We start from the raw sequence: 25,544 nt of genomic DNA, 5'->3' as shown, positions 1-25,544 counted from the left end.
TGGGTACTTACTCTGGAGAAGGGCTCTTCTGGAAGGCAGAGGGGAGATCTGGAGGAGGGAGAAAAGGCCAAACAATGGCACATATAAAATAAACAAAAATGCTGTCAACTGAAATAGATTAACATGCATAACATGAAAAGGAACCTAATGAAAGTTACTGAGAGCTGGTCCAGTTATCAAGGCTTTGGAAATCCAGCTTAATAGGCTTTGAAAATACTTTAGTTGCCAAATCTGTTTTTGGACATAAATTAATTATATATACACTCATTGATTCTTGAAGAATATAACTTATACACAGTACCAGTCAAAAGTTTGGACACACCTACTCATAAAAAGGGTTATTTTTATTATTTTCCACATTGAAGAATAATAGTGAAGACATCAAAACTATGAAATAACACATATGGAATCATGTAGTAATCAAAAGAGTGTTACAAAAATCTAAATATATGTTATATTTGAGATTCTTCAAAGTAGCCACCCTTTGCCTTGATGAGAGCTTTGCACACCCTTTGCATTCTTTCAACCAGCTTCATGAGGTAGTCAACTGGAATACATTTCAATTAACAGGTGTGCCTTATTTAAAGTTAATTTGTGGAATTTCTTTCCTTAATGCGTTTTGAGCCAATCAGTTGTGTTGTGACAAGGTATACAGACGACAGCCCTATTTGATAAAAGGCCAAGTCCATATTATGGCAAGAACAGCTAAAATAAGTAAAGAGAAACGACACTCCATCATTACTTTAACCTGTTGGGGCTAGGGGGCAGTATTTTCACGGCTGGATAAAAAAACATACCCGATTTAATCTGGTTACTAATCCTACCCAGTAACTAGAATATGCATATACTTATTATATATGGATAGAAAACACCCTAAAGTTTCTAAAACTGTTTGAATGGTGTCTGTGAGTATAACAGAACTCATTTGGCAGGCAAAACCCTGAGACATTTTCTGACAGGAAGTGGATACCTGATGTGTTGAATTACCTTTAAGCCTATGCCATTGAAACACACAGGGGTTGATTAATGTTTTGGCACTTCCTATTGCTTCCACTAGATGTCACCAGCCTTTACAAAGTGTTTTGAGTCTTTTACTGTGAGATCTGACCGAACAAGAGCCATGAAACGGTGATGGCCGATTAGACTCTGGCGCGCGAGTTCATGTTGGGTACCCTCGTTCCAATACGTTATAAAAGAGAATGCATTCGTCCACCTTGAATATTATTCATGTTCTGGTTAAAAAAGGCCCTAATGATTTATGCTATACAACGTTTGACATGTTTGAACGAACGTAAATATATTTTTTTCCCCTCGTTCATGAAGTGAAGTCCGGCGGGCTTAGATCATGTGCTAACAAGACGGAGATTTTTGGACATAAATGATGAGCTTTTTTGAACAAAACTACATTCGTTATGGACCTGTGATACCTGGAAGTGACATCTGATGAAGAGAATCAAAGGTAATGGATTATTTACATAGTATTTTCGATTTTAGATCTCCCCAACATGGCGGCTAGTCTGTATCGCAACGCGTATTTTTCTGGGCGCAGTGCTCAGATTATTGCAAAGTGTGATTTCCCAGTAAGGTTATTTTTAAATCTGGCAAGTTGATTGCGTTCAAGAGATGTAAATCTATAATTCTTTAAATGACAATATAATATTTTACCAATGTTTTCTAATTTTAATTATTTAATTTGTGGTGCTGACTTGACTGCCGGTTATTGGAGGGAAACGATTTCCTCAACATCAATGCCATAGTAAAACGCTGTTTTTGGATATAAATATGAACTTGATAGAACTAAAAATGCATGCATTGTCTAACATAATGTCCTAGGAGTGTCATCTGATGGAGATTGTCAAAGGTTAGTGCATCATTTTAGCTGGTTTTCTGCTTCTGGTGACGCCTGTCTTTGAATTGACAAAACATTACACACAGCTATTGTCAATGTACTCTCCTAACATAATCTAACTTTATGCTTTTGCCGTAAAGCCTTTTTGAAATCGGACAACGTGGTTAGATTAAGGAGATGTTTATCTTTCAAAGGGTGTAAGATAGTTGTATGTTTGAGAAATTTGAATTATGACATTTAATTGTTTTCAAATTTGGCGGTCTTGATATTTCACCTGTTGTTGATTGGGTGTACCAGGGGTGGGACGCTTGCGTCCCACATAGCCCATAGAGGTTAATGTGAGAGAAATGTATTTTCTGTTTAAAGTTTTACCAAGTCATCGACACGCCCCCATGAACAGACGGGACCTGGCATCATGAGACAGCCTTTTTCTGTCCTTCCGAATATAAACCCCACCCAGGGTTTCTATCCGCAGACAAGCTTACCTCGAGAAGAGAGGGCCAAGGTTTGACCATGCATTCCTCGTTCTGAACTTTAACCATACCACGTGGTTAAACGCTTAGACTATTGATACCGACAGAATAATAACAAGTCTTTGATATTAATTACTAATCTGCAGCTAGGAATTCGGTATCATTGAACGCGAAGACCGACGAAACATCCGTCCTATAACGACATTAATGAATGTCACTTTGAAATATCCATTCTAACCGAGAGGGAGAGAGAGAGGGAGAGAGAGAGGGAGAGAGAGAGAGAGAGGGAGAGAGAGAGAGAGAGGAAAACTCCAACAGAACCCAACTCTCCAACAAAGATCCCGACGACACACTGAGCGTAAATATATATATTGATTGCAATTGTTCCCGAATGAGTGAGCGTTCATGTGCAAAGGGTTAGCATTTCAATTGTTAATATTTATCAACTCTGTAGTGCTTTCTCAGCTGACCCACACTCCCCTTTTGTCTAACAAGCCGCCATGCCGGTTTAGCCCTCTAGGGCACATTCCTCTATCATTTCTTGTAACGATACCTACTGTTTGTTATGCATTTCTGTGAATTACTTAGATTAGTAAATAAATGATTTTAAGACAATTGATGTATGGATGACTCATAGTGAAGACTGGGTTCGTGCACATAACCAACAATTTAGGACGTTTGGAATGAGACTGACCAAGGTAAATAACACATCATTAATCAGAAGACTCAGAGATCAGATATTATGATATCTGAAAGTTATATTAGGAAAATTATAACTTTGTAATCTGAATATTTTCCTTGGTGCCCTGACCTCCTAGTTAATTACAGTTACACGATTAATCAGTTCAATCGCGTAATAATAATTACAGAGAGGTATTTCATAAACGTCTTCAGTTTAATGATGCCAAAGACACGACACCACCGTGAAGCATGGAGGATGTGTGATGGTGTGGGGGTGCTTTGCTGGTGACACTGTCTGTGATTTATTTAGAATTCAAGGCACACTTAACCAGCATGGCTACCACTGCATTCTGCAGCAATACGCCATCCTTTCTGGTTTGCGCTTAGTGGGACTATCATTTGTAGTTCAACAGGACAATGACCCAACACACCTCCAGGCTGTATAAGGGCTATTTGACCAAGAAGGAGAGTGATGAAATGCCTCATCAGATCACCTGGCCTCCACAATCACCCGACCTCAACCCAATTGAGATGGTTTTGGATGAGTTGGACCGCAGAGTGAAGGAAAAGCAGGCAACAAGTGCTCAGCATATGTGGGAACTCAATCAAGACTGTTGGAAAAGCATTCCAGGTGAAGCTGGTTGAGAGAATGCCAAGTGTGTGTAAAGCTGCCATCAAGACAAAGGGTGGCTACTTTGAAGAATCTAAATTTAAAATATATTTTGATTTGTTTAACATTTTTTGGGTTTCTACATGATTCCATGTGTTATTTCATACGTTTGATGTCTTCACTATTATTCTATAATGTAGAAAATTTTAAAAATAAAGAAAAACCTTGAATGAGTAGGTGTGTCCAAACTTTTGACTGGTACTGTACATGTATGTACTCAATCAGAATCCAAAATAAATGCTTGTTTTACTACAATGTTTGTTAATGTTGGAAATGTAAACAAACCCTGACAATATGCTTAAAACTATAATTTTGATATCTTGGATGGTCAGTACATTGCATCAATAGCTATTTCTATGAGTGGTAACATTTCTCCAGGCCCATCTTTCAGCTTTCCATTCCTTTGTTATTGTTTCAACTGCAGATTGCCCATTTAAAGATAACCTCTAATAAAACACTTCAATGGATAGAAAGCTTGAAATTCTTTCTCTTTTAGTATCAGGGAAATGTTAGGATAAAGCCGTCTTTACCATCTCTCCTCTTCCTGCGCCGATGGGCTCTTCTGTGACTCATAACACAGGCTGTCACCAAGGAGAGGATGATTGCCAGGAACAGGAAGCACACTCCACCCAACAACCCAGCCAATAACGGCTCAGGGACAAACTCCAGGAAGCCTGGCCAGACAGGGTACATCTCCATGCCTGCAACCACACCAGGCACAGTGTGTTAGTAATGCACTAACAACACCATAGAGACAGCCATGCTTTTGGCTAACAATCAACATGTATCAACATAATGACAACTGTCAAGAGTCATGACTACCACCAAGCACAGTTGATATAACTGTTACATAATGTTTAGGGCTGTTTAGTCTTTGCCACGCCGTGATCTGTTTCACCTGTTCCTGTGATTGTCTCCACCCCCTCCAGGTGTCGCTTATTTTCCCCAGTGTATTTATCCCTGTGTTTCCTGTCTCTCTGTGCCAGTTCGTCTTGTATGTTAGTCAAGTCAACCAGTTCGTTTTTCCCGTTCTCCTTGTGCTATTCTCTTTTTGATCGTCCACCCGATTTTGACCCCTGCCTGATCATCCTGCCTGTCCTGACCTTGATTCTGCCTGCCTTTTGGTACCTTTTGGACTCTGAACTGGTTTTGACCCTTTTGCCTGTCCATGACCATTCTCTTGCCTTACCCTATTGGATTAATAAATATTGTAAGACTCCAACCATCTGCCTCCTGTGTCTGCATCTGGGTCTCGCCTTGTGTCATGATAGTCTTAGCTTTATAACATAACCAATGTTTCTATCATACAGTTGATCAGAGCTGGCTGTACAGTAATGATACTAACCTGTGGTGTTCACATTGACAGACTCACTGGGCTCACTCAGTAGCTTGTTACTGCGAGACACCAATCTCAGATCATAAATGCAGTCCTGAGAGGGGACAGGGGAGAGGGGAGAAGGACATGTGTTCAATAAACACAATTCTGGGCAACATACAGGGGCTTCGAAAGTATTCACTTCCTTGGTATTTTTCCTATTTTGTTACATTACAACCTGGAATTAAAATGGATCTTTGGGGGGTTTGTATCATTTGATTTACAAAACTTGGGCATGCATACCTATTAACCCCCCCCAAGTCAATACTTTGTAGAGCCACCTTTTGTAGCAATTACAGCTGAAAGTCTCCTCCTGGCACATCTAGCCACTGGGATTTTTGCCCATTCTTCAAGGCAAAACTGCTCTAGCTCCTTCAAGTTGGATGGGTTCCGCTGGTGTACAGCAATCTTTAAGTCATACCACAGATTCTCAATTGGATTGAGACCTGGGCTTTGACTAGGCAATTCCAAGACATTTAAACATTTCCCCTTAAACCATTAGAGTGTTGCTTTAGCAGTATGCCTAGGGTCATTGTCCTGCAGGAAGGTGAACCTCCGCCCCAGTCTCAAATCTCTGGAAGACTGAAACAGGTTTCCCTCAAGAAATTCCCTGTATTTAGCACCATCCATCATTCCTTCAATTCTGACCAGTTTCCCAGTCCCTGCCGACGAAAAACATCACCCTGATATTCTCAGGGTGATGAGAGGTGTTGGGTTTGCGCCAGACAGAGCATTTTCCTTGATGGCCAAAAAGCTCAATTTTAGTCTCATCTGACCAGAGTACCTTCTTCCATATGTTTGGGGAGTCTCCCACACCAAATGTGTTTGCTTATTTTTTTCTTTAAGCAATAGTTTTTTTCCGGCCACTCTTCCGTAAAGCCCAGCTCTGTGGTGTGTACAGCTTAAAGTGGTCCTATGGACAGATACTCCAATCTCCGCTGTGGAGCTTTGCAGCACCTTCAGGGTTATCTTTGATCTCTTTGTTGCATCTCTGATTAATGCCCTCCTTGCCTGGTCCGTGAGTTTTGCTGGACGGCCCTCTCTTGGCAGGTTTATTGTGGTGCCATATTCTTTCAATTTTTTAATAATGGATTTAATGGTGCTCCGTGGGATGTTCAAAGTTTCGGATATTTTTTATTACCTAACCCTGATCTGTACTTCTCCACAACTTTGTCCCCGACCTGTTTGGAGAGCTCCTTGGTCTTCATAGTGCCGCTTGCTTGGTGGTGCCCCATGCTTAGTGGTGTTGTAGACTCTGGGGCCTTTCAGAACAAGTGTATATATACTGAGATCATGTGACAGATCACGCAACACTTAGATTGCTAACTAATTACCGTAAATTCCGGACTATAAGCCGCAACTTTTTCCCACGCTTTGAACTTCGCGGCTTAAACAATGACGCGGCTAATATATGGAGCATTGTCAAAAAATCCACTATCATCAACGGGTTTCGAAAGGCTGGACTGCTGCGTGTTGAAGAGGGCTCAGCGGGGGATTTGCCTCCGGATGAAAGTGACGAGAGCGACAATTCTGATGCTATTCAACTCCGACACCGAAGGAGATGGTTTCAGTGCACAGGAGGAGGAAGATAGTGACCAATGACTTTCTTGGTAGGCTACTGTTTACTGCTAATTTTGTATTTTTTCTTACAAGCCGTGTTTCGTTAAAGCCTATTTATTTTTGTTACAAGACGTGTTTCGTTAAAGCCTATTTATTTTTGTTACAAGCCGTGCTTCGTTAAAGCCTATTTATTTTTGTTACAAGCCGTGTTTCGTTAAAGCCTATTTATTTTTGTTACAAGCCGTGTTTCGTTAAAGCCTGTGTAAAGTTCATTTGTTTCAATGTACCGGTAGGCACCTGCTGCTTATAGACATGTGCGGCTTATTTATGTTCAAAATAATAATTGTTTAAAAATTCAGTGGGTGCGGCTTATATTCAGGTGCGCTTAATAGTCCGGAAATTACGGTATGTGACTTCTGAAGGTAATTGGTTGCACCAGATCATATTTATGGGCTTCATAGTAAAGGGGGTGAATACATATGCACAAAGCACTTTTCTGTTTTTGATTTTTTTTTTTTTTTTAACAAGTTATTTTTTTCATTTCACTTGACCAATTTGGACTATTTTGTGTATGTCCATTACATGAAATCCAAATAAAAATCTATTTACATTACAAGTTGTAATGAAACAAAATAGGAAAAACGCCAAGGGGGTGAATACTGTTGCAAGGCACTGTATCTGAAAACACATTAAAGCTTGGAAGTCATCGTCTTCAGATTACAGTTAATGTACTTTAAAGTACTTTTTATTACACCTCATTTATCTAATAGTTAGTGTCTTCATTCATTCTGCCAAGGTCCAAAATTATAATTGCCTCTCACCCTCAGTAATCCTTGTACCAGTAGTTCACTCTGGTTGGCCTTCACAGCGCTGTTGAGAATGACCCATTGGCCTTTGTTTCTCCGAGCCTGGAGGACATACCCAGTGAGGGGTGTGGCCTGAGACTCAGGAGCATACCACTGTAGAACAATCCCAAGCACCGTCTGATTAGCTGACAGGAACGAGGGAGGGTCGATAGTTGGTAGAGTGGTGATCACTGTCGGTGGATCTGTTGGTAGGGCTGTGGAGGAGAGACAGGATAAGATCAGACTTGTACATACAAAAAAAATTGATCAGTGTCCAATACAGACAAATGAAAGAGTGCTTTGTCAGTTAAAACTTGTACTGACCCTGCGTTCTGACAGAGGTGATTTCACTGAAGGGTCCAGAGCCCAGTTTGTTCTGAGGCAGGACACTGAACTGGTAGCTGGTGCCAGCCAGCAGCCCTGTCACCAACAGGTGGGACTTGGACGTGGGCACTGGGAGAGATGCCCACTCATGTTTCCCTCTGGAAGCCTGCTTAACCCTGGGGCCAAGAGGGAGGGACTCAGAGATTTAAGAACCATGACAAAGAAGAGAATGGCCTGTGTCATTCTGATAAACATTGAGATTAGTTACTAACCAGATAGTAAACTTCTGAGTGTATCCTCCATCAAATCCAGGTTCCCAGGACACATTGGCCAGGTTCATCCCAGTGCTTACTGACACGAATGAGGCAGCATGAGGGCTGGTGCCTGGGGGGAAGATGAGGGAAATTTGGCATACCCCAGTGGAACGGTATACCCTGTTTACCAATGTACTACAGAATGGCATGTCTTGCCATGTTACTCCATGCAGAGGTCAACTCACCCAGAACCAAGACCACAGTGCCAGTGTTGACAGTGGCCACACGGTTGGTGGCAAGGCACTCCCAACCCCCCTGGTGGTCTTTCCTGAGAGGCTTCAGGAGGAGGGAGCCGTTGGACAGCACAGTGTATGTGGAGCGAGGAGTAGGACCAACCTATGAGTTGAGAGAGCAACAACAGAGATGCGCGTAAACAGACAGAGAGAGAGGGCTATGCTCTCTGGGGTTCCATCAGCTGTGTCTATTAGGGACACCTCACCTTGCTCCAGGTGATATTGGGAGAGGGGTCTCCATCTGCCTCACAGGGGATGACTAGCTCCCGGCCCACCTCCTGCAGGTACTCAGCACGAGGGGACACAGAAAATGAGGGCGGATCCTGCAGAGGGAAAGACAGTTTTAAGTCCATCCAGACCCACAGGCAGCAGGGTTTTCTATGACCAGGGAACAGAGGCCTGGAGACCAGCCTTACCTGCAGGATAACCTTAGTGGGTTCAGACTGACCCATGGTTCCATAGCTGTTATAGGCAGTACAGGTGTACATGCCCACTGCATCGTCATTGGCTGTGGCTATAAACACTGAGCCCTCAGAGTTCACCTTCCAGCCAGGGACCTGAGCAGACATAGACAGAAGGAGAAAACAAACATGAAATACAACAGAGATCAATGACATATATTCTATGTATTAGGATTCATGTTTCCCAGTGTGAATACCTACATTGTCAAGGTTTAAATTGTTCCCATCTTTGGTCCAGTTGACAAAGAGCATGGGGGGCTCCGCCTGGACTGGGCAGAAGATGACTCCCCTCATGCCCGTAGGTAGATACGTTTCCCTGGGCATCCGGCCCACCCGGGCAGGGTCTAAGAGAGACAAAGGAAATATATATACAGTAAGTCACTCTCCCAGAGATGGACTATAACACACAGGCCAGGAAATCAAGACATGCATAAAGTAGCCATAGTGAACCACAATTCTTACATTTGACTTTGAGGTGTGCTGAGGCAGAGGGTGGGGTCATCAGCCCATTGGTTGGTATACAGGTGTAAATCCCAGTGTCCTCTGGGACAAGACTAGGGATGAGGAGTGTGCCGTCCACTAAGATCTTCACACGGGTCTTGAGATAGCTGAGAACAAAACACACACATCACAACCTGGCCTTTAGTGTTATATATATATATATATATATATATATATATATATATATATATATAGATATATAGATATATAGATATATATATATAGATAGATATATATATCTATATTTTTTACCCCTTTTTTCTCCCCAATTTCGTGGTATCCAATTGGTAGTAGTTATAGTCTTGTCTCATCACTGCAACTCCCGTACGAACTCGGGAGAGGCGAAGGTCGAGAGCCATCCTTTATAGACAACCCAACCTAGCCGCACTGCTTCTTGACACAATGCACATCCAACCCAGAAGCCCGCCGCACCAATGTGTCGGAGGAAACGACCTGGTCAGCGTGCACTGCGCCCGGCCCGCCACAGGAGTCGCTAGTGCGCAATGAGACAAGGATATCCCTGCCGGCCAAACCCTCCCTAGCCCGGACTACGCTGGGGCAATTGTGCGTCGCCCCATTGACCTCCCGGTCGCGGCCGGCTGCGACAGAGCCTGGGCTCGAACCCAGAATCTCTGGGTTCGAGCCCACCCGGGAGGCTGGGCCACCCGGGAGGCTGGGCCACCCGGGAGGCGCCACCCGGGAGGCTTGAGTGTCTTCTTAGTTGCAATATGCTCCATTGTCTAAGAATTACCTGTGGTCAAAATGCTACTACTGGTATATAATTGTCTCACTAACAATCGAATGAACTTGTATTGTAGAGGAAAACGATGGGCTTGGAAATGGGCTTGGAAACATAGATACACATCATAAGACAGTATGCTTCTCACATATCCCAGTCAATGGAGGCTCCTCAGAGAAGGAAGGGGAGGACCATCCTTTTCAGATAAAACTATACTAAATATATTCAAATGTCATTAAATACTTTATTAAAATACACTGTTTTGCAATGAAAGTCTACAGTAGCCTCAACAGCACTCTGTAGGGTAGCTGTAATGACGAGGCGGTGAGTCGGAAGGAAGTGCAGGTGAAACGTTTTAATAAAACAACAAAACCAAGAACACGACACGAACACAATACAGAATGACACCTCACCAAAGGGAAGCATCAGGGAGTTTTTTTGTTTTTGAGGTGATGTCGGGTCCGGGTGTCAGGACCGAGGAATCAGGCTCTCACTCCTCAGCCAGTTCGTCAGATTTCTGCGCCTCAGCGGAGACGACCGGTTCACAACCTGATCCCCGGGATCGTCCCTGTGGTTGGCGTCCTGAGGCTGGAGCCGAATGCGCCGGGGAGGGAGTACTGTCACGTATGCTCTCTCTCCGACGCTCTAGGTCGCCATGCTCCTGCACCTCAGCTGGATCGACAGGTTCCCGCGCCTTAGCAGAGGTGACTGGTCCGCTCCTGATCCCGGGATCGTCAGCTTGGTCGGCGTCCTGCGGCTGGAGCCACTTGTCAGGGAGGGGGTACTGTCACGTGCGCTCCCTCTCTGGCCTCTAGGTCACCAGGCTGCTCGATAAGGCGCACACCTGTCACCATCGCTAAGCGCATTAGCGCAATATGACACTCACCTGGACTCCATCACCTCCTTGATTACCTGCCCTATATATGTCACTCTCCTTGGTTCCTTCCCCAGGCATCATTGTTTCTGTTTCAGTTTCATGGCTGTGCATTGTTCGTGTTTTGTATTATGTTGTGTTTATTTATTACAACACTCACTCCCTGAACTTGCTTCCCGACTCTCAGCGCACATCGTTACAGTAGCGACCACCATGGTGTAGTCGGAGGACAGCTAGCTTCTGTCCTCCTCTGGGTACATTGACTTCAATACAAAACCTACGAGGCTCATGGTTCTCACCCCATTCCATAGACTTACACAGTAATTATATATTGCGGAGGACGTCCTCCAACCTATCAGAGTTCTTGCAGCATGAACTGACATATTGTGCACCCAATCAAAGGATCAGAGAATTAATCTAGTACAGAAAACATTAGCTACAGCTAGCTAGCACTGCAGTGCATAAAATGTGGTGATTAGTTGACTCAAAGAGAGAGAAAGACAATAGTTGAACAGTTTTGAACAAATTAATTTATTCGAAATTGAAGAAGCAAGAAAGAGATAGAGAGACAGATTTCTTTTTTTTAACTTTCAGTTTCACTTACTTAGCTAGCAAATGCAGCTACAGTTGAAGTCGGAAGTTTACATACACTTAGGTCATTAAAACTTGTCTTTCAACCACTCCACAAATTTATTGATAACAAACTATAGTTTTGGCAAGTCGGTAAGGACATCTACTTTGTGCATGACACAAGTAATTTTTCCAACAATTGTTTACAGACAGATTATTTCACTTATAATTCACAATTCCAGCGGGTCAGAAGTTTACATACACTAAGTTGACTTGTTGAGGTCTACAAAAAATTGTAGACCTCAACAAGTCTGGTTCATCCTTGGGAGCAATTTCCAAACGCCTGAAGGTACCACGTTCATCTGTACAAACAATAGTACGCAAGTATAAACACCATGGGACCACGCAGCCGTCATACCGCTCAGGAAGGAGACGTGTTCTGTCTCCTAGAGATGAACGTACTTTGGTGCGAAAAGTGCAAATCAATCCCAGAACAACAGCAAAGGACCGTGTGAAGATGCTGGAGGAACCAGGTACAAAAGTATCTATATCCACAGTAAAACGAGTCCTATATTGACATAACCTGAAAGGCCGCTCAGTAAGGAAGAAGCCACTGCTCCAAAACCGCCGTAAAAAAAACAGACTACGGTTTGCAACTGCACATGGGGACAAAGATCGTACTTTTTGTAGAAATGTCCTCTGGTCTGATGAAACAAAAATAGAACTGCTTGGCCATAATGACCATCGTTATGTTTGGAGGAAAAAGGGGGAGGCTTGCAAGCCAAAGAACACCATCCCAACCATGAAGCATGGGGGTGGCAGCATCATGTTGTGGGGGTGCTTTGCTGCAGGAGGGACTGGTGCACTTCACAAAATAGATGGCATCATGAGGTAGGAAAATTATGTGGATATATTGAAGCAACATCTCAAGACATCAGTCAGGAAGTTAAAGCTTGGTCGCCAATAGGTCTTCCAAATGGACAATGACCCCAAGCATACTTCCAAAGTTGTGGCAAAATGGCTTAACCTGTTGGGGCTAGGGGGCAGTATTTTCACGGCTGGATAAAAAAACGTACCCGATTTAATCTGGTTACTAATCCTACCCAGTAACTAGAATATGCATATACTTATTATATATGGATAGAAAACACCCTAAAGTTTCTAAAACTGTTTGAATGGTGTCTGTGAGTATAACAGAACTCATTTGGCAGGCAAAACCCTGAGACATTTTCTGACAGGAAGTGGATACCTGATGTGTTGAATTACCTTTAAGCCTATGCCATTGAAACACACAGGGGTTGATTAATGTTTTGGCACTTCCTATTGCTTCCACTAGATGTCACCAGCCTTTACAAAGTGTTTTGAGTCTTTTACTGTGAGATCTGACCGAACAAGAGCCATGGAACGGTGATGGCCGATTAGACTCTGGCGCACGAGTTCATGTTGGGTACCCTCGTTCCAATACGTTATAAAAGAGAATGCATTCGTCCACCTTGAATATTATTCATGTTCTGGTTAAAAAAGGCACTAATGATTTATGCTATACAACGTTTGACATGTTTGAACGAACGTAAATATATTTTTTCCCCTCGTTCATGACGAGAAGTCCGGCTGGCTTAGATCATGTGCTAACAACACGGATCTTTTTGGATATAAATGATGAGCTTTTTTGAACAAAACTACATTCATTATGGACCTGGGATTCCGGGAAGTGACATCTGATGAAGAGAATCAAAGGTAATGGATTATTTACATAGTATTTTCGATTTTAGATCTCTCCAACATGGCCGTTTGTCTGTATAGCAAAGCATATTTTTCTGGGCGCAGTGCTCAGATTATTGCAAAGTGTGATTTCCCAGTAAGGTTATTTTTAAATCTGGCAAGTTGATTGCGTTCAAGAGATGTAAATCTATAATTCTTTAAATGACAATATAATATTTTACCAATGTTTTCTAATTTTAATTATTTAATTTGTGGTGCTGACTTGACTGCCGGTTATTGGAGGGAAATGATTTCCTCAACATCAATGCCATAGTAAAATGCTGTTTTTGTATATAAATATGAACTTGATAGAACTAAAAATGCATGCATTGTCTAACATAATGTCCTAGGAGTGTCATCTGATGGAGATTGTAAAAGGTTAGTGCATCATTTTAGCTGGTTTTATGGTTTTGGTGACCCTGTCTTTGAATTGACAAAACATTACACACAGCTATTGTCAATGTACTCTTCTAACATAATCTAACTTTATGCTTTCGCCGTAAAACCTTTTTGAAATCGGACAATGTGGTTAGATTAAGGAGATGTTTATCTTTCAAAGGGTGTAAGATAGTTGTATGTTTGAAAAATTTGAATTTTGACATTTATTTGGTTTCAAATTTGCCGCTCTTGAAATGCACCTGCTGTTGATAGGGTGCACCACGGGTGGCACGCTAGCGTCCCACATAGCCCCAAGAAGTTAAGGACAACAAAGTCAAGGTATTGGAGTGGCCATCACAAAGCCCTGACCTCAATCCTATATAAAATGTGTGCGCAGAACTGAAAAAGTGTGTGCGAGCAAGGAGGCCTACAAACCTGACTCAGTTACACTCATTTAAATCATTCTCTTTACTATTATTCTGACATTTCACATTCTTAAAATAAAGTGGTGATCCTAACTGACCTAAGACAGGGAATTTTTACTAGGATCAAATGTCAGGAATTGTGAAAAACTGAGTTGTAAGTGCTAAATTGCTTACTGACTATACACTGTAACATTACTGCATGACTGTAAAGGGTTTACTAACGCATTAGTTCTATTAGCTATGTTGATGATGATGTTGCTTTAGCTTATATGGTAACAACAATGTAGGCTGTGTGTAGCGGTTATGATATGGTTTGGCTTGGAAAGTTTTTTTTTGCCTGGTCACATACAGCTGATGTGTTGTGCATTGAAGTCCACAAGCGAATGGAAAAGGTGAGAGGAGGAGAGCGCATAGATGCGAGAAGGAATACAACATGGCTGCTGTGAAAGTGAACTGTGTTTACACGTGATCAGGTGTGTATTCATTCCGCCGATTCTCTTGAATAACGTTTCTTAAACGGAAGCAAACGGAATGAAACGGGGATAAGCATACCTGAATTTGTCCAATAGAAACTCTTGTTTGCAACTGTTGGACTAATGATTACACCCTAGATCAGCAAGATGCAGGCAAGAGTGTGCAATGCATTATTGAATGTGTCACTGTCCATGTGTCTGTCACCTAAAAAAAATGTCTTAACCTGTGTGCACCTACATTGTAAACTTTCATTTATAGGCGAGGTTGAAGCAACCTCATGATGGATATAGGGAAAATTTGAGTATAATGTATTGTAGTAGCCTAAACCTATCGCTGTCACATTGAACTGTGTGAATGGAATATGAATGACAGTTATCCAATATGCTGTAATAGAAATAAGGCCATGCTTTTGAAAATAAAAAAGATTGTCCTTCGTCATCTTAAACTGCACTGACCGCCACTGATCCCAGTAGCTTCTGTAGTTTGTGTTTCTACTGTACTTTGTGTTTCTGTGCGTTTGTGTTGTAGTTTGTGTTTCTACTGTAGTTTGTGTTTCTGTGTGTGTTTGTGTTTCTACTGTAGTTTGTGTTTCTGTGTGTGTTTGTGTTTCTACTGTAGTTTGTGTTTCTGTGTGTGTTTGTGTTGAAGTTTGTGTTTGTACTGTAGTTTGTGTGTTTACAATGTGTCAAAGTCAACTCACTCTATATGGTAGACATTCTGTCCCTGTTTCCACCACTCATAGGTGAGGTTGGAGGGATAGGCCTCAGCTTGGCACTGCAGAACTGCATCCTGGGATATGTTGAGGGTGGTGTCCTCTGGGGCGATGATGATGAGTGGAGGACCTATTTTGAAGTTGGGAGAATTTAAGTTACTGCATACATGTGCTTTTTCTCTGGTTGTAAAACAAGTGAGTCATACTGATAAACCTTAATGATACAGGTATGCGGACACAAATAACAGCTGAGGATTTGATGTGACAAGAACAGTGCATTTATAGACCATACACCACTAGATGGAAGTGTCACAGTAGCTCTGGGCCTGTATCCACAAAGCATCTCAGAGTAAAATTGCTGATCTAGGATCAGTTTAGCCTTTTAGATTATAATGAATAAGATTATATTGACAGATCCTAGATCAGCACTCCTACTCTGAGATGCTTTTGGGGATACAGGCCCTGATAGTAAAATGGTGACGGGGGGGGGGGGGGAAGGCTGTCGTCTTATCGGCTCTTAACCAACCATGCTATTTTGTTTGTTTATTCGCGTTGTTCGTAACTTCTTTTGTACATAATGTTGCTGCTACCGTCTCTTATGACCGAAAAGAGCTTCTGGACATCAGAACTGCGATTGCTCAACTCAAACTGGACGAAGAGTTCTTCTTCAATGAGTCGGACGGGGGGATTAAATACAGACACCCGACCAGGCCCAGATCCCCGTTATTTGCTGGAGAAGAAAACGCAGATTTCGCGGAAAGAGATCAGGGTGCCTTGTGAGGATCAGGCAACGAGTGGCTAATCTTCCCATGCCTTCCGTCCTGCTAGTTAACGTTCAATCGCTGGAAAATAAAGGGGACGAACTGAAAGCACGTTTATTCTGCCAACGGGACATTAAAACTGTAATATCTTATGTTTCACCGAGTCGTGGCTGAACGACGACATTAAGAACATACAGCTGGCGGGTTATACACTCTATCGGCAGGACAGAAAAGCAGCCTCTGGTAAGACATGGGGCGGGGACCTGTGCATTTATGTAAACAACAGCTGGTGCACGATATCTAAGGAAGTCTCGAGGTTTTGCTCGCCTGAGGTAGAGTATCTCATGATAAGCTTTAGACCATACTATCTACCAAGAGAGTTTTCATCTGTATTTTTCATAGCTGTCTACATACCTACACCTCAATGAGCTGTATACCGCCATAAGCAAACAGGAAAACGCTCATCCAGAGGCTGCACTCCTAGTGGCCGGGGACTTTAATACAGGGAAACTTAAATCAGTTTTAACTAATTTCTATCAGCATGTTAATTGAGCAACCAGAGGGGAAAATATTAGACCACCTTCACTCCACGCACAGTGTAACGAGGGTCGTCTAAAGGAGACCAAGGCACAGCGTGTATAGTGCTCATATTTACTTTTTTAATGAATACACTTTAACAAAACAACAAAACGACCGACAACAGTTCCGTCAGGTGACATACACTAAACAGAAAACAACTACCCACAAAAACCCAGGAAGAAAAACCCCTACTTAAATATGATCTCCAATCAGAGGCAACGAGGACCAGCTGCCTCCAATTGGAGATCAACCCCAAAAAACAACAACATAGAAATAGAAAACCTAGAACACAAACATAGAAATAGAAAACATAGAAAAACACAAAACACCCCCTGTCACGCCCTGACCTACTCTACTATAGAAAATTACATCTTACTAGGGTCAGGACGTGACAGTACCCCCCCCCCCCCCCCAAAAGGTGCAGACTCCGAATGCAACAAACCAACAACAAAAAACCACAAAACAAAAGTGAGGGTAGGGAGGGTGATAATTGCGGACTGTCGCTGGAGGCTCCGGACTGGGGTGCGTCGCTGGAGGCTCCGGACTGGGGAGCGTCGCTGGAGGCTCCGGACTGGGGAGCGGAGCCTCCTGGGGAGCGTCGCTGGAGGCTCCGGACTGAGGAGCGTCGCTGGAGGCTCCGGACTGAGGAGCGTCGCTGGAGGCTCCGGACTGAGGAGCGTCGCTGGAGGCTCCAGACGGAGAAACGTCGCCGGAGGTTCCGGACTGGGAGGCGTCATACTAGGTTCCGGACTAGTGACCGTTGCTGCTGGCTCCATGCCATGGATCATCTCTACAGGTTCCGCACCAAGGATCATCACTGGAGGCTTCTTACCATGGATTATCTCTACAGGTGTCGGGCCATGGATTATTCCTACAGGCTTCGTGCCATGGTTTATCCCTACAGGCTCCGGACCATTTATAATCCCTCCAGGCATTATGCCAAGGATTATTTCTTCAGGTTCCGGGGAATGGATTACCTCTTCAGGCTTCGTGCCATGGAATATCCCTACAGGCTCCGGGCCATGGATCATCACTAGAGGCTTAGTGCCATGGATCATCTCTACAGGTGTCGGACTATCGATTATCACTGGAGGCTTTGTACGTGGAGCAGGAACCGGTCTCACCGGACTGGGGAGACTCACTGAGGATCGAGTGCTCAAAGCAGGCACCGGCCGTACTGGGTTATGGATGCCCACTGGAGGGAGAGTGCGAAGAACAGGCACAGGACGTACTGGAATCTGGAGGCGCACTGGAGGGAGAGCACGAGGAGCAGGCACAGGACGTACTGTGCTATGGAGGCGCACTGGAGAGAGAGTGCGAGAGGCAGGCACATGCTCACCACAAAAAGCACAGGGAGTTGACTCAGGCCTCACCCCTGGCCCAGCCAAACTACCCGTGTGCCCCCCCCAAAACATTTTTTTGGGGGGGCTGCCTCTCGTTCTTCCCAGGTAGGCTCCGGTATCTCTCGATTACCTGGCCCCAGGTCCAATTTCTCCTCTCCGTCCACTCACTATGTGACCAGGTGTCCATTTCAGCCCGGGCACGCCGCTTGATCCAATCATGGTGGGTAGTTCTGTAACGAGGGTAGTCTAAAGGAGCCCAAGGCGCAGCGTGTATAGTGCTCATATTAACTTTTTTAATGAATACACTTTAACAAAACAACAAAACGACCGACAACAGTTCCGTCAGGTGACATACACTAAACAGAAAACAACTACCCACAAAAACCCAGGAAGAAAAACCCCTACTTAAATATGATCTCCAATCAGAGGCAACGAGGACCAGCTGCCTCCAATTGGAGATCAACCCCAAAAAACAACAACATAGAAATAGAAAACCTAGAACACAAACATAGAAATAGAAAACATAGAAAAACACAAAACACCCCCTGTCACGCCCTGACCTACTCTACTATAGAAAATGACATCTTACTAGGGTCAGGACGTGACACACAGAGACACATACAAAGCTCTCCCTCGCCCTCCATTTGGCAAATCTGACCACAATTCTATCCTCCTGATTCCTGCTTACAAGCAAAAATTTAAGCAGGAAGTACCAGTGACTTGGTCTATAAAAAAAGTGGTCAGATGAAGCAGATACTAAACTACAGGACTGTAGTTCCGATGGCATTGAGGAGTAAACCACATCAGTCACTGGCTTTATCAATAAGTGAATCGAGGACGTCGTCCCCACAGTAGTGACTGTGTGTACATACCCCAACCAGAAGCCATGGATTACAGGCAACATTCACAATGAGCTAAAAGGTAGAGCTGCCGCTTTCAAGGAGTAGGACTCTAACCAGGAAGCTTATAAGAAATCTCCCTATGCCCTCCGATGAACCATCAAAAAGGCAAAGTGTCAATACAGAACTAAGATCGAATCGTACTACACCGGCTCCGACACTCGTCGGATGTGGCAGGGCCTGCAAACTATTACAGACTACAAAGGCAAGCACGGCCGAGAGCTGCCCGGTAATACGAGCCTACCAGACGAGCTAAATAACTTCTATGCTCGCTTCCAGGCAAGTAACACTGAAACATGCATGAGAGCATCAGCTGTTCCGGACGACTGTGTGATCACACTCTCCGCAGCCGATGTGAGTAAGACCTTTAAACAGGTGAACATTCACAAGGCAACAGGACCAGACGGATTACCAACTGGAGAGTGTTTTCATTGACATTTTCAACCTCTCCCTCTCTGAGTCTGTAATACCAACATGTTTCAATCAGACCACCATAGTCCCTGTGCCCAAGAGCACTAAGGTAACCTGCCTAAATGACTACTGACCCGTAGCACTCACGTCTGTAGCCATGAAATGCTTTGAAAGGCTGGTCATGGCTCACATCAACACCATTATCCCAGAAACCCTGGACCCACTCCAATTTGCATACCGCACCAACAGATCCACAGATGATGCAATCTCTATTGCACTCCACACTTCCCTTTCACACCTGGACAAAAGGAACACCTATGTGAGAATGCTATTCATTGACTACAGCTCAGTGTTCAACACCATAATGCCCTCAAAGCTCATCACTAAGCTAAGGACCCTGGGACTAAACACCTCCCTCTGCATCTGGATCCTGGACTTCCTGACGGGCCGCCCCCCAGGTGGTAAGGGTAGGTAACAACACATCCGCCACGCTGATTCTCAACACGGGAGCCCCTCAGTGGTGCGTGCTCAGTCCCCTCCTGTTCTCCCTGTTCACTCATGACTGCACGGCTAGGCACGACTCCAACACCATCATTAAGTTTGCTGATGACACAACAGTGGTAGACCTGAAGTCAGAGACCTGACCATGTGGTGCAAGGACAACAACCTCTCCATCAAAGTGATCAAGACAAAGGAGATGATTGTGGACTACAGGAAAAGGAGGACCGAGCACGCCCCCATTCTCATCGATGGAGCTATAGTGGAGCAGGTTGAGAGCTTCAACTTCCTTGGTGTCCACATCACCAACAAACTAATATGGTCCAAGCACACCAAGATAGTCGAGAAGAAGACACAACAAAACCTATTCCCCCTCAGGAGACTGAAAAGATTTGGCATGGGTCCTCAGATCCTCAAAAGGTTTTACAGCTGCACCATCGAGAGCATCACTGCCTGGTATGGCAACTGCTCCGCCTCCGACCGCAAGGCACTACAGAGGGTAGTGCGTACGGCCCAGTACATCACCGGGGCCAAGCTTCCTGCCATCCAGAACCTCCAGACCTGGCGGTGTCAGAGGAAGACCCTAAAAATTGTCAAAGACTCCAGCCACTGTTCTTTCTGCTACCGCACGGCAAGCGGTATCGAAGAGCCATGTCTAGGTCCAAGAGGCTCATAAATAGCTTCTACCCTCATGCCATTAGACTCCTCAACAGCTAATCAAATGGCTACACAGACTATTTTCCCAGAAAACATATGTGCTTTAAGTTGGCTTTCTGTTAAACTAAAGGCAGAGGCTGCGGATCCATAGGTAACCGCCCTATCCCAGCCCCCTGGAACCCTTTTCCCCAGGGACGCATTCAGCAGGACGCAACGTTTTGGAACGTTCAGAGAGAAATATGTGTTGTAGAACAAACATGCCTCTCTGACATGTTGAACAAGGAATCACATAGGCTCTATTCATGGCATTCCTATCTGCAATGTTCAACAACATTTGGCTACTGAACGTGGCCAAGAGCTGAAGTTTTCCAAATCACGTTCTGTGCACGTGTTTCTTTACCTCTAATTTACGCACACATTTTTGTGGTCAAGTTTTACAGGTGAAAAATTGTAAGCTGACATATGGAATTTTTTAAGAAGGTCCTACCATGGATAATTTAGCTATGTGATTTTGAATTTTAGGACACCTTTAGGTATCAAACTAAATATGTATAAATTATTTGTTAAAATATTGAATTTGGCCTTAACCACTATAGCCCATAGAAACACATTGAATAACACATTCCTAAATGGCCAAATATATATATCTAAATCATAATGAATATATATATTCGTATAATTATTATATATGTATATATATATATATATGAATTGAGGATGTTCTTTTATTTATTTATCCGTTATTTTACCAGGTAAGTTGACTGAGAACACATTCTCATTTACAGTTCTGAGGGCAAAAGGGGGTGCAACTCAATGTTAGGAAGGTATTCCTAATGTTTTGTACACTCAGTGTATGTATTTGCTAATACCCTGAGATCTTGGTTACAGAAATTATGTAGCAAAAATATGTGTAGGCAGAAGACAAGCACACTAGGTGGAGACAGAAATCTTTGTGTGGTCAGTGTAGGCTCTTTCTCCCTTTCTCCAGGCTCCTCTCCAATGAGAGACATACAGTGGTGAGAAAGACAGGGGTACTGAATCCTGGTGTTCCTAATGTTAGGAACATTGATTCAGCTTTGATCTAACTTTATTAAACGACCACCATTCGTCAGAGTAGCCTGTTCTCTATGAGTAGAGCAGAGACTATGAGTAAAGTAGGGAATCCCATACATGCGCAGAAGCTTCAGGACCTTTAGCTGACGGGAAGAGGGGGTCCAGAAAATATGTATCCGCAGCCACTCCGTAAACTAAATGGTTAGTAAACTAAATGGTTTGTCTTCTTGACCAGACCTAAGGTTTTAAGGACTAATGTATGAACCTTTAGGGGTTAATACATTGGAGACCCTTAAAGTGAGCGAACTGAGCTGATTGGGCTTATGAGAAGTCCGCAGAGGACCTGCCTGCCTCTCCCAGATGGTTAGAAGATAGTCAGACTGACCTTTGACCTGCAGCTGGGTAGTATGGGTCAGATTCCCCTCCGAGTTGGACACATGACATTTATACATTCCTGATGTCTCTCTGGTGATGGGAGCCAAATATAAGGTGCCATTGAGCACCTGTGAGAGAGGGAGGGAGAGAGAAAGAGATTGCAGATGCTTTGAATCATGACCAACATCTTCATCCAACAACAGCAAACAGAAGCTTTTCTACATACCACCATCTTTTCACCATTCTCAATTGGGGCCTCATCTTTATGCCAGATAACAGTTGGTCGAGGGTTACCATGGGCACCACAGCTGAGGGTCAGGGAGTCCCCTAGCAGGACTTCCACAAAGGTAGGCGGAGTCTTGATAAATACAGGTGGGGCTGCAGGGTGAAAATTAGATGATCTTTAAACAAATGTAACACAATTCTCTAGTTAGTTAATTAACTACTAATGGGAAACTATGAATTATGTTACTGCTATATCTGTAAGCTAGTCGTGGCCACTGATCACCCAAACATGTTGAGTAACCAGGTACGTTACATGGATGTAACACAATACTTGCCCTGATGATATCCTATTTGATGCATAAGGGAGGAAGAAAATAAGACAAGATGGACAAATGGAAAGAAAGAGAGGATGAGAGGTAGATAGTAAATTGGAGTGGCATGTGTTTTGATATGTGTGTGAATGGGAAAACAGAATAGGAAAAGGAGAGGAGGAGAGAGTGACAGTAGGAGGAGAGAAGGATGCAGGACAAGAGAAACACTTGAACACAAAACATTGTTTTCCCTTTAGCCTCCACTATCCTGGTGAGGTCACGTGCACTGTGTCTACGTCCCCTGTGGCGAGACGAGACGTGTCGTGAGCACTGTGTAAAACACTGAGCATTATGCAACAACAACTCATACACTGAAAAAAAGACTCCATATGAAGATAAACAGGAGAGGGACATGCTGAGGATGTTGAGGATATTCTAAAGGGAAAACACTGATGGTTGTGGGCAGTTAGAGGATGACATGTCCTGTAGGTCCAGTTCCTCTGACTGCCACAGAGATCCACTGAGCTGCACCTGTGATGGAGAGGAAGGTCCAGGTGCCGTTGCGGAACTCGTCTGTGGTGCAGTCTAGGAGCAGGATGCGACACTCGAACCAGCCCTCGTCCTCCAGGCTCAGCCCCTCCACCAGCAGCGAGGCCCCCCGGGTCAGAGACACACGGCCTGGGCACAGAGAGAGACAGAGAGCCCCCAGGGTCAGAACATACAACCAGACTAGCAGAGTCAGCACATGCAGGCAGTGGGCTTACCAAGCAGTGGACACAGGCATCCAGTGTCACAAAAGGCCACAGGCAAAGTCAAACCTCATGGGTTTTCAGGACATCAACTATACTGTCCCATAAAGTTTGCTGTGAGTTAGTATCAAATAATCAATTATACATTACTTAAATTCCCCAAAGGGTTTAGGACTCAGGGCTTTTCGGTCTGCTTAATGGAATATATGGAATGACATAAATGGCAAACAGAGAATGTAATTTAAAGAGAAGCCAGAGACCTTGGGTTAGGGAAGTACAAACACATGATTCAATTGTGACAAGCAGAGCAAGATTCTAGTTGAGAAAGATTTACTATATTTAGACTTCTCGTTGTGTACAATATGGAGAGTGATGAAGAGAATAGATAAAAAAGGGTAAAGGCAGTTTGGTACCAATACCAACACATCCAATACCAACAAATTCCGGAACTCCAATTTGAGCAGCAGCAGCTGAAAAATGAGCTCCTACAAATATTGACATTTACATGGTTTTTAGAGTGAAGTACATCGGAAAAAAGCAAAAGAAAACTGCAAGACTGAATAGGAGAAAAAACAAGCAACAAACAAAGAAGATAGGCTTTTGAAAAATAACTATTTTTCATAAAATTGTAGTTATCTTAGCTAGCTGAATTGTTTACCAGTTGCTAAGCAGTTGCTAGGGACTCTTTTGGAAGAAGCTAGCTAGCTAATGAAGAACAACAAAGAATATCTAGTTAACAGAAGAAAAGAAAGAGAAAATCAGGACAGAAGAAAAAGGATATCAAAGTGAAACAGTTCTCTAAAGACACAAGAGACAATAATACAAGAAACAACACTTCTGTAGCTTGTCAACTATGTGTCTGTTTATCCCTGTTCTTTCCCCTCTGCACAGGCCATACAAACGCTTCACACCGCGTGGCCGCTGCCACTCTAACCTGGTGGTCCCAGCGCGCACGACCCACGTGGAGTTCCAGGTCTCCGGCAGCCTCTGGAACTGCCGGTCTGCGGCCAACAAGGCTGAGTTCATCTCAGCCTATGCTACCCTCCAGTCCCTAGACTTCCTGGCGCTGACGGAAACATGGATTACCACAGATAACACTGCTACTCCTACTGCTCTCTCCTCGTCTGCCCACGTGTTCTCGCATACCCCTAGAGCATCGAGCCAGCGGGGTGGTGGCACTGGAATCCTCATCTCTCCCAAGTGGACATTCTCTCTTTCTCCCCTGACCCATCTGTCTATCTCCTCATTTGAATTCCATGCTGTCACAGTTACCAGCCCTTTCAAGCTTAACATCCTTATCATTTATCGGCTTCCAGGTTGCCTTGGAGAGTTCATCAATGAGCTTGACGCCTTGATAAGTTCCTTTCCTGATGATAGCTCACCTCTCACAGTTCTGGGTGACTTTAACCTCCCCACGTCTACCTTTGACTCATTCCTCTCTGCCTCCTTCTTTCCACTCCTCTCCTCTTTTGACCTCACCCTCTCACCTTCCCCCCCTACTCACAAGGCAGGCAATACGCTTGACCTCATCTTTACTAGATGCTGTTCTTCCACTAATCTCATTGCAACTCCCCTCCAAATCTCCGACCACTACCTTGTATCCTTTTCCCTCTCGCTCTCATCCAACACTTCTCACTCTGCCCCTACTCGGATGGTATTGCGCCGTCCCAACCTTCGCTCTCTCTCTCCCGCTACTCTCTCCTCTTCCATCCTATCATCTCTTCCCTCTGCTCAAACCTTCTCCAACCTATCTCCTGATTCTGCCTCCTCAACCCTCCTCTCCTCCCTTTCTGCATCCTTTGATTTTCTCTGTCCCCTATCCTCCAGGCCGGCTCGGTCCTCCCCTCCTGCTCCGTGGCTCGACGACTCACTACGAGCTCACAGAACAGTGCTCCGGGCAGCCGAGCGGAAATGGAGGAAAACTCGCCTCCCTGCGGACCTGGCATCCTTTCACTCCCTCCTCTCTACATTCTCGTCTTCTGTCTCTGCTGCTAAAGCCACTTTCTACCACTCTAAATTCCAAGCATCTGCCTCTAACCCTAGGAAGCTCTTTGCTACCTTCTCCTCCCTCCTGAATCCTCCTCCCCTTCCCCCCCCCTCCTCCCTCTCTGAGGATGACTTCGTCAACCATTTTGAAAAGAAGGTTGACGATATCCGATCCTCGTTTGCTAAGTCAAACGACACCGCTGGTCCTGCTCACACTGCCCTACCCTGTGCTTTGACCTCTTTCTCCCCTATCTCTCCAGATGAAATCTCGCGTCTTGTGACGGCCGGCCGCCCAACAACCTGCCCACTCCATTTCCGGAGACCTTCTCCCCTACCTCACCTCGCTCATCAACTCATCCTTGACCGCTGGCTACGTCCCTTCCGTCTTCAAGAGAGCGAGAGTTGCACCCCTTCTGAAAAAACCTACACTCGATCCCTCCGATGTCAACAACTACAGACCAGTATCCCTTCTTTCTTT

The 25,544-nt window shown here is 44.2% G+C and overlaps 1 protein-coding gene across 4 annotated transcripts in view; it reads right to left on the bottom strand.

The window, feature by feature from the left end:
* LOC106585552 (protein turtle homolog A) overlaps positions 1-25,544 on the bottom strand; it is a 68,834-nt gene that overhangs the window by 6,152 nt on the left and 37,138 nt on the right. For all 4 annotated transcript variants that reach the window (XR_001323973.2, XM_014171898.2, XM_014171895.2 and 1 more), the window contains exons 4-18: positions 22,863-23,009; positions 22,022-22,173; positions 21,806-21,923; positions 15,208-15,349; positions 9,248-9,393; positions 8,987-9,129; positions 8,741-8,881; positions 8,531-8,647; positions 8,277-8,427; positions 8,050-8,161; positions 7,778-7,953; positions 7,430-7,668; positions 5,019-5,103; positions 4,204-4,374; positions 12-48 (exon numbers count right to left, since the gene is read on the bottom strand). Coding sequence is in view for 3 of the 4 variants with exons in the window: in XM_014171898.2 (XP_014027373.2) it covers positions 12-48; positions 4,204-4,374; positions 5,019-5,103; positions 7,430-7,668; positions 7,778-7,953; positions 8,050-8,161; positions 8,277-8,427; positions 8,531-8,647; positions 8,741-8,881; positions 8,987-9,129; positions 9,248-9,393; positions 15,208-15,349; positions 21,806-21,923; positions 22,022-22,173; positions 22,863-23,009 (2,077 nt within the window). In the remaining variant the exon portion in view is untranslated. The remainder of the gene's footprint in view (positions 1-11; positions 49-4,203; positions 4,375-5,018; positions 5,104-7,429; positions 7,669-7,777; positions 7,954-8,049; positions 8,162-8,276; positions 8,428-8,530; positions 8,648-8,740; positions 8,882-8,986; positions 9,130-9,247; positions 9,394-15,207; positions 15,350-21,805; positions 21,924-22,021; positions 22,174-22,862; positions 23,010-25,544) is intronic.

The sequence above is a fragment of the Salmo salar genome, chromosome ssa24, assembly GCF_905237065.1.
Source record: "Salmo salar chromosome ssa24, Ssal_v3.1, whole genome shotgun sequence".
NCBI lineage: Eukaryota > Metazoa > Chordata > Actinopteri > Salmoniformes > Salmonidae > Salmo > Salmo salar.
This window is presented reverse-complemented; position numbering and strand designations above follow the sequence as displayed.